General features: G+C 49.5%; 1 protein-coding gene across 1 annotated transcript in view; it reads right to left on the bottom strand.

Annotated features, from left to right (window-relative positions):
• Positions 1 to 7,672: 7,672 nt before the first annotated feature.
• The window catches only part of DHRS7C (dehydrogenase/reductase 7C), a 29,982-nt gene continuing 28,232 nt past the window's right edge, over positions 7,673 to 9,422 (bottom strand). Inside the window, 1 exon segment of the mRNA XM_039231632.1 lies at positions 7,673 to 8,073. Coding sequence (XP_039087563.1) covers positions 7,865 to 8,073 — 209 coding nt within the window. The 3' untranslated portion in view covers positions 7,673 to 7,864.

Below are 9,422 nucleotides of genomic sequence, written 5' to 3'. Positions count from 1 at the left end.
GTCTTGTAAAGGCACTCCTTCAATATGCAAGCTTTTGAGACTAGCTATTTCCCACTTATAATGCCTTTCAACTCATTCAAGCTACTGCCTGGATCCATGGAAGCTACAATTTGTGAAATCATTCACCTGGGGAAGAAATGTGAATTGCTTCCATATTTAAGCACTTATAAACCAAACATCTGTATACACTGATGTACGGGGTCTTGTATGAATATAAGTTTGTTTCTTGAGGGCAAATCCCCAGGTGTGGGATCATTGGGTCACATGGTATGTGTATGGTTTAGCTTTAAAAAATTTTTTAAATTTTTTTTTAATTTTTAAAATGTTTTTTTATTTATTTCTAGGAGAGAGAGAGAGAAAGAGAGACAGCGTGAGCAGGGGAGGGTCAGAGAGAGAGGGAGTCACAGACTCTGAAACAGGCTCCAGGCTCTGAGCTGGCCGTCAGCACAGAGCCCGACGTGGGGCTCGAACCCACGAACTGCGAGATCATGACCTAAGTGAAAGTCGGATGCTTAATCGACTAAGCCACCCAGGTGCCCCTAAAAAATTTTTTTTTGACATTTATTCATTTTTGAGAGACAGAGTGTGAGCAGGGGAGGGACAGAGAGAGAGGGAGACACAGAATCAGAAGCAGCTCCAGGCTCCGAGCTGTCAGCACAGAGCCTGATGCAGGGCTCGAACTCATGAACTGTGAGATAATGACCTGTGCTGAAGTCAGATGCTTAACCAACTGAGCCACCCAAGCGCCCCTACAAACAAATGTATAGTTTAGCTTGTCAGAGACTGCCCAACTGTGTTCCCAAGTAGCTGCACCATTTTGTATTCCCACCAGCAGTTCATGAGATTCCTAGTTGCTATGGATCCTTGCCAGCACTTAAGACTGGCAATCAAGCACTTAATTTTAGCCATTCTAGTAGGTATACAGTGGTATTTCTCTGTGATTTTAATTTGCGTGACCATTGTGGCTGATGGCAATGAACAACTTTTCATGTGCTTATTTTTTATCCATATATACTCTTTGATTCAGTATCTGTTCAAGTCTTTTGTCCACTTTTGGAATCGGTTGTTTGCTTATTGTGAAGTTTGAGGACTCTTTACATATTCTGTATACAAATCCTTTGTGGGCTCGGCAGTTTGCAAACATTTTTGCACAAACCGTAGGTTGGATTTTCAATCTCTTACAAGTGCCTTTCTCAGGGCAGACATTTTCATTTTGATGAAGTCCAACCTATTTTTTAAAAAATCAGAGGTTTTGCTCTTGGCCATGTTGAAGACTTTTTTTGTCTAGCCCCAAGTCCCCCAGATTTTCTATGTTTTCTTGTAACGAAAAGTTTTATAGTTTTGCCTTTTAATCTATGATTCATTTTGAGGTAATTTTGTAGAAAGTATGAGAATTTAGATTGAGGCTCCTCCCCTTCCCCCCCCCCCTTTTTTTTGCATACAGAGTTCAAATATTCCAGCACCATTTGTGGAAAAACTATCCTTTCTCCTTTGTGTTGCGTTTGGACTTCTGTCTAAAACCAATGGATATATTGAGTGGGTCTGTTTCTGAAATCTTTGTTCTGTTTGTCCCTTTCACCAATTCAATACTGCCCAGATTACAGTGAGTGGCTCACTTTGGGCTTAAATAAATTTCATTCTACCAACGGCATGTGGCATATCCCATGTGATGTGACATGCTGACCTAGGCTGCATCTACACACTGGTTAAATCAAAACACTAAGGAAGCTTCAAAGAGGTGAGAGTGGGTGCCTCTGAGAAGTGGAATCTGGAGAAGAGAAAGGCTGGGGTCAGGCTGTAGTTTTCCGTGATATTCTTGACTCAGTTCCACTCTTGACTTTTTATAGTCTGTATTTTTTTCTACTTGGAAATGTTCAATATCAATTTGTATTGTTTAAAAAGAAGTGGAGATCGGGCACCTGGGTGGCTCAGTCGGTTAAGCATCCAGCTCTTGACATTGGCTCAGGTCATGATCTCATGGTTCATGAGATCGAGCCCCACGTCAGGCTTTACGTTGACAGCGTGGAACCTGCTTGGGATTCTCTCTCTGCCTCTCTCTCTCTGCCCCTCCCTCATGCCCTTTCTGTCCTTCAAACTAAGTAAATACACATTTTTTTAAAAAAGAATAAAAGAAGTGGAGATAAACAGGGGCAGTATTCATGGACATTTGGAGGTGCCAACAATGTTCTGCTTTTTGTTCTGGGTGCTGATAAGCAGGTGTCTTTCTCTTACCAAAATCTGCTGACATGTCCACTCATGACCTGTGTGCCTTTCTGCATGGGTGTGATGTACTTTAATCAAAGACTTGACCCAAAATGTAGCTACCTCGGGGACCAGGATTGTGAGTTGAAAGACTAGATGAAGAATTTTACTTTTTGCATCATAACCTTCTCTTGTGTTATTCCCCCCCCCCATATTTTGATGTATGACCTTCATCACACGATATATAAAGGGATTTTCAGCACGTCAACTATAACAAGAGAAAGAAGTGGACCTCTATGTATGTACTTGGTGAAGATACCCAAGACAATCCCCTAAGAGGAAAAACAAGGTGTAGAACTGTATGGTATAGTATGCTGCTAAAAAACAAACAAACACACAAACAAAAAGGTGTACCTGGGTGGCTCAGCTGGTTAAATGTCCGACTTTGGCTCAGATCATAATCTCACAGTTTGCGGGTTCGGGCCCCGCATCGGGCTCTGAGCTGTCAGCACATGTAACCCCAAAGTTGTAACTGACTTCTCCAGGATTGGAATGGAAGACGGGGTGGTAACAAGTGTAAGAGCTGTGCTGACAGCTCAGAGCCTGGAGCCTGCCTGGGATTCTGTGTCTCCCTCTTTCTCTGCCCCTCCCCTGCTCGTGCTGTATCTCTCTCTTAAAAATGAATAAATACACATTGAAAAAAAAAAAAAAAGACTGGAAAGCCAGATACCAACTGACTTAGCTTTTTTCTTCCTTCATTTTATATTTCCTTCATTGTATATTTAAGAGCCAGAATTCTACGATGAGGTTCGGACTTCATTTTCCAATCTCATACTTTTCTGTGTGGGACTTTTACATAATGAACATGTATTAATTTGATAATCATGAAAAGCGAAACGAAGTTGGAAAGTTAGTTACAAAATCATAAAATTAGCGGACACACTTACTTTATTGTGTGCAATATGTGTTCATTGACTGCCTGTGTTGTCAGTAAGGCTTCTGGTCAATAGTAGGCTATTAATAGTTAGGTCTGGGGGGGTAGTCAGAGGTTGTTTGTAGATTTTCTTTTTTTTTTTTTTGGTTGTCTAGTTAGGTCTGGGGGGTAGTCAGAGGTTGTTTGTAGATTTTCTTTTTTTCTTTTTTCTTTTTTTTTTTTTTTGGTTGTCTGTAGATTTTCAACTGCGTGGGGGTCAGTGACCCCTATGTTGTTCAAGGACCATCTGTACAAAGAAAGGCTGTTTTGCCGGCAAAATGTGTTCTATCTTTCATCTTGTAAGAGCATCTTCCTTTTCACTTGGGACCCCACCCCTTCCCCATTCTGTCCATTCAAGCTTCCTCACCCCACCTTACCTTCCCTAGAATGGGTATATGACCCAAGCCTGGGTAATCAGACACATGGTGGTGATTTCAAGATGGTCACATGGCCCAGTGGGTGTCAGTACCTTAGTTTGAACTATTGGGAAAGAGGAATCTCTCTTTATTTAGGTTTTAAGCAAGTGGGGTGTGAGCGTGGAGATGTTGGTGATGATCTTGTGCTCATGAAGTGGTGAGTCTGTTGAGAGTGAAGCGCACCCGGTGGAATATGTTGCTGAGAGATAGAAAAAAATAAAACAAAACAGAATCAAGACTGAATCCTGGTGGCACCATTCAGATGCCTGGATCTAACTATGCCTGAAGCAGGATTTCTAGTTTCTTGGGTGAATAGATGTTTGAGTTGAGCTTCTGCCACATGTAACCCCAAAGTTGTAACTGACTTCTCCAGGATTGGAATGGAAGACAGGGTGGTAACAAGTGTAAGAGACCAAGGACAACACAGACAAGTGGCCCACCAGCCTATCGATCACTCTGTGAGGGATCCCAAGTTCGAGAAGATGGGCAGCTTCCGGCAAGAGTGAGGGAGGCGGGGCTAGCAGCTGGTGGGGTCCTTCCTGGCTAAGGAGATCACATCCACCTGGTTGCTGCTGGGCTGCTGGCCTGGGGTCCACCCTCCTGCCCACAACCCAGCTCCTCCTCCAGGGCACCAGGCTCTGTGTTTCTGACTCTTCTGCCCTGCTCTCCCAGCCAAGTCCTCTGCTGATGACCCTGAGCAGATTTGGTTGGAATATTCTGGAGAAAGGTAGCTGAACCCTACAGGGGTTTATTCTGGTGTCTGAAATCCCCACTATTAATTTTGGAACAAGGAGAGCCATCCAATTAGACGCTACTTCATGTTTCAGGAAACACACACCTAGCCATTCTTTGGCCTCCGTAAGCACATCCACAAGATGCTGTGTCCCCTTGAGAGATTGGCCTCATTTCCTCTGGTTCTTGACTTTCCCCAGAGGAGCCTCACAGATTTCTTCTGGGCGTTGATCGTTAGTCGGGACCCAGGCTGGAAACAGATGTGCACTCGGATGGGGTGTATTCATGGCCCCGGGCTGCTGTGATAAATTCCCACAAACCGGGGGGCTTCAAACAACAGAAGTGGATTGTCTCACGGTTCGGGGGGGTCAGAAATCTGCAATCAAGGGGTGACAGGGTCCTGCTCCAGGGGACAGCTCTTCCTTCCTGGCCTCCTCCGAGCTCCTGGTGGCTCCCAGCAGCCCCTGGGCCCTTGGCTTGCAGCCGTCGCGTGCTGGTCTCTGCTTTGGGCACTTTGTGGCGTGTTCTCTGTGCGTCTGTCTTCACGTGGCTCTCGTGTTAGAAGGACAACAATCACACTGAATTCGGGGGCCGACTCCTCCTGGGTGACCTCATGGTAACCAGTTACGTCTGCGGTGAGCCTACTTTCGAATAAGGACACATTTCTAAGGTACCAGGATGAGGGGTTACTAAGCGTACTAAGGGTCAGGATTTCAGCACATCTTTTTATGGGGAATCACACATCTCCCCATAACTTGGGTATCGAGGCGGGATTCACGAAGGGACGAGTTATAGAGGCTCAGAGAAGCGCCCAGATGTCGACAGGCCTCGCCGGGGCGCGTGTGGTCGCTTCTCTTCTGTTTCCTTACGCTTTCCGGCTTCTCTCAATTTATAACATTTTGTAGACACTTGGGGGAGGGAAGGGGAACCCCGAAGCCCCCCACCATCTCTCCTAGCATGCAGTGGTGAGGGCTGCTTCCAGTCTGCAGTGACACCCTGTGGTCTGGGACCGTCACTGGCCTCCGTGACTCTGTGACTCAGTCCAGTCCCCTAAGGTCCCCGGGCTGCCCTGGTTTTGCCCTGAGTGTGTCACAGAGCGTGGTCACGCTGAGTTTTCTCAACCCTGAGGTGGATTTGTCAGCCCTGCCGGTGAAGCAAGGTTAATGGGAAGCGCAAACAGGGCCACAGAGGGGGAAACGCTCATTGGAGACTGAACTGCATGGGGTTTTGTGGGGTTTTGTGGGGTTACCCCGTCCGGTGAGGGGAATCAGTAGAGAGAAGGTCGATGTAAAATAGGTTTGGAGCCACAGCGACACCTGGTGGCCATTCTACATATTGCATGATACTTCTGCCAACCCGAAACTTAAAAATGAACTCCCCACTCCTGTTTCAGCAAAAAGTTGTGGGTTTTCCTTTGCTAGGTGGTGAGATGCCCCATCGTGAGAGGGAAGCAGTGCCCAAGTGGACACAGGGACATCTGAAAGGCATCCGGGGCATCCAGCCAGAGGGATACCAAAGTACATGGACAAGAAATTCAACTTTGGGACACCCAGGGTGCTGGCATTCTGTCCTGCTAAGGCTGCGTCCTGCGTGGTCCCCGGCCTCCTCGCATGCAGGGCAGTCAGTGGGCAGGGGACACTGGCGCAGACCCACTGACACGGGAGATCTTTCTTCCTGCCCGCTTGATCCAAGTAGCTTCTTCTGGGGAGTTTCGGGGTCTGAAGTCGGACCACCCCCCACCTGCCAGAGCCCCTATTGGCTTGGTGCCACGTGGACACTCATTCCCTGTCCATCCCGTCCCCACCTGCCCACGCACCAAAAGGCGGCCCCTCTGCCCCATTCCAGAGACTCCCCTGAGAGGAGGCAGAGCCCCTAAAAGGAGCAGGTCAGGAACACACACGGCCCGGGTCTGGGTTGTAGCCGAGCTTGGCCTGGAGCCCAGCCCGGTCACATCCCAGGACTGGCCGCCTGTGGCCCCGTCTCCAGCCCTTCCTGTCCCGAAGCTGCGTCTCTGCCTCTGACCACCAGTCAGGTTTGGGGGGTTTCCCGCTGCCCTCGTGCCCCACCAGCCCCCACTGGTTCTGGTCTGAGCATCACCATAGCATCTGCTTCCTCATCAATAGTAATACCCGCCCCCCCCCCGCCGCCCCCCAAAGACAGAAGGCTATCTTGCTCACTCTCAGCCTGCCCTGCTACCCGCTTACCTGACCCTCCTAAAATCTGGCATCACATCCTGACCACCAGCCTCATCCTGGGGAGGACCGGGTTCCCTGGTGATCACATGACACTGGCCATTTTGCTTTTTAGATTATGATTTATACATGCGCATATGTGTACAGTACATATGTCGATTTTGTAAGTGGCTTGGATTCAGGTTGGAAATTTGACCGCTTTGCACTTATAAATCTTAGAAAAGTTCAAATTGGTAGTTATAATATTAGTGCAAAAAACTGTACCCTACACTTTCCAAGATCCCAAGAATCATTAACTGTGGGGTGCAAGAAAGACTAAAATCAGAGGGATGCCCACCAATAACAAGAGTGGCAGCTTTAAGTGAATTTTGCTTTGAGAATGCACGAAAAGGGTCAATAGCTCCCAGGGCACCTTAGAGTCAACTGAGTAATGTTTTCAAAACAGCTGGGGGCTCAGTCGGTTAGGCGTCTGATTTCAGCTCAGGTCACGATCTCCAGTTGGCGAGTTCGAGCCCCGCGTTGGGCTCTGTGCCAACAGCTCAGAGCCTGGAGCCTGCTTCCAATTCTGTGTCTCCCTCTCTCTCTCTTTGTCCCACTCACACTCTGTCTCTCTCTCAAAAATAAATAAACATTAAAAAAATTAAAAAAAAAAAAAAAGCTGAGCTGGGGAGCTCCTTGGACCAATTAATTCTAGGGAGGAGGCTGACTCTGAGGTACTGGAAGCCTGAGAGCCACTAGCCACATGTGGCTCCTGAAATGCACATTAATTCAAATGAGATAAAATTCAGAACTCAGACTCTCCATTGCACAGGCCGTATTTCTAGGGCTCAACGGCCGCAGGTGGCTAGTGGCTGCCACATTGGACAATGCAGATTATAGACCATGTCCACCAGCACAAAAATTTCCACGTGGCTGCCCTAGAGGGTTGCCAAGTCCTGCTTCTGATTCTGGAGGCTGACACGGGCGGGTCAGTCGTGCATAAAATGCAGGTGGTTTTCTAAGTTCCTGAACAGGTAGATTGCCATTGTGTGTGTGTGTGTGTGTGTGTGTGTGTGTGTGTGTGTGTGTCTTGGGGGGAGGTCAGACCCATTATGGCTCCTGTTTTTCTACTCACTGTCACCCCACAGAGAAGCTTCTGGAAGTGTGTCCTGGGAATGTTGAGCGGGAGACACCTGTAAGTGGCTGGGCTGGTGTCCAAGCCATCCTCACTGGGATTAAGAACATCTCCCATAGGTGGGTGCGGGTTGGGGGGATACGGCTGGTGATGGGCGCCAGTTGAGAAGACAGAAGACCAGCACCCACCAAGAAAGCCTTTATTCCCGTCGAGGGAACCCACATGGCCTCTGCGGTTAGCCCTCCTCTGGGACGTTGAGTTTCTCCTTCACCCCACAGGCCACCACGGCGAAAAAGAACTCAGGGAAGAAGGTGCGGACGTACACGGCAGCCTTGGGGATGGGGTTGGCCATGAAGACCTCTTGTTTCTTCCGTCTCACGGTGCGCATCACCTCCTCGGCCACGTCCACGGGGTGCACCCCGTAGGTGAGCTTCCTGAAAAAGACTGAAAAGCCCCCAGTAGGGGCGGGGGTTATAAACCCTGGTGCCCGAGGATAGGGAAGCATGGGCTGGACCTGGAGTCGTGGGCTCCCCGACCAGCTCTGCCCTCCGCCGGCCATGAGGCCCTGGGGGGCAGACTCTAGACCCCACTGAGCCTCAGCCTCTTCATCCATAAAGTGGGCATAGTTTCCTGCCTAATAACTTTGCAGGGTGGTTATGAACCATTGCAGGGATGAGAAAGAGCTTAATTAAGAAAGAAGGCGCCAGGAAGGCCCAGGTAGCTCAGTCGGTTAAGCGTCCGACTTCAGTTCAGGTCATGATCTCACGGCTTGTGAGTTCAAGCCCCATGCCGGGCTCTGTGCTGACAGCTCAGAGCCTGGAGCCTGCTTCAGATTCTGTGTCTCCCTCTCTCTCTGCACTTCCCCTGCTCGTGCTCTGTCTCTCTCTGTCTCTAAATAAATAAACATTGGAAAAAAAAGAAAGTGGCAGATGAACTAGGTGCTGTTGATACAACTGTTGCAAAGCCAAGTTCATCGGGTGCCCACGTCTCAGTTCATCTCTATTCTCTGACGTAGATGGAGCCTTGCACAGGGCTCTGCAGCCCTCTGTTTAGAGTATTCTAGAATAGCAGTGCTAATACAGTGCGTTCACAGAGCTGATTGCTGTTGTGAGCCCCTTACGGGCCTTCCGTCTTCCCAGGGCCCCCGTGAGGGAGCTGTTAGACAGTCCTCAACTTCTTAAAGGGGAAACTGAGGCACAGAGATCAAGGAAACAGCCCGTGTTCGAACACTGAATGTGCACCTGACAGAAGCTTCAAGCGTAGGCCATCTGGTGCCAGGCTCTTAGCCTCTACCCTGTGCCGCCTCCCAGGGAAAGGAGGAGAGGGTAGGTAGCAGGCTCTTAGAGGCCAAATCTGGCTCTTCCACAAGGGAAACTGAGGCCCAGAGACAGGCAGTCACGTGGCCAAGGTCACAGAGCCTGTGAGTGCCGGGTCTTCGTCTGCTGGTTGTGGGTTACGATTCTTTCCACCTGGTGCCTCAGGACTGAAATTTGGGGCCCCCGTCCCTGCTGCTAGCTGCGTGCGGGGCCCCACCTCCTCTAGTTTCAGGGTTCAGGAACACCCACCTCCCCCCAGGCCCAGTGAAATCAGGCTGCCCCAGAGGCCACCCCCCAGGAGCCTTCCCAGAGCCCCCCCCCACGGAGCCCTCCCAGAGCCCCCCCAGAACCCCCCAGAGCCCCCCAGAACCTCCCCAGAGCCCCCCGAACCCCTCCCCAGAACCTCCCAGAACCCCCCAGAGCCCTCCCAGAGCCCCCCCAGAATCCCCCCAGGAGCCCTCCCAGAGCCTCCCAGAG

This window comes from Hyaena hyaena, unplaced genomic scaffold, assembly GCF_003009895.1.
Source record: "Hyaena hyaena isolate Hyena2069 unplaced genomic scaffold, ASM300989v1 scaffold_58, whole genome shotgun sequence".
Taxonomy (NCBI): Eukaryota; Metazoa; Chordata; class Mammalia; order Carnivora; family Hyaenidae; genus Hyaena; species Hyaena hyaena.
Note: the sequence above shows the minus strand (reverse complement) of the source record. Positions and strands in the feature narration are given on the sequence as shown.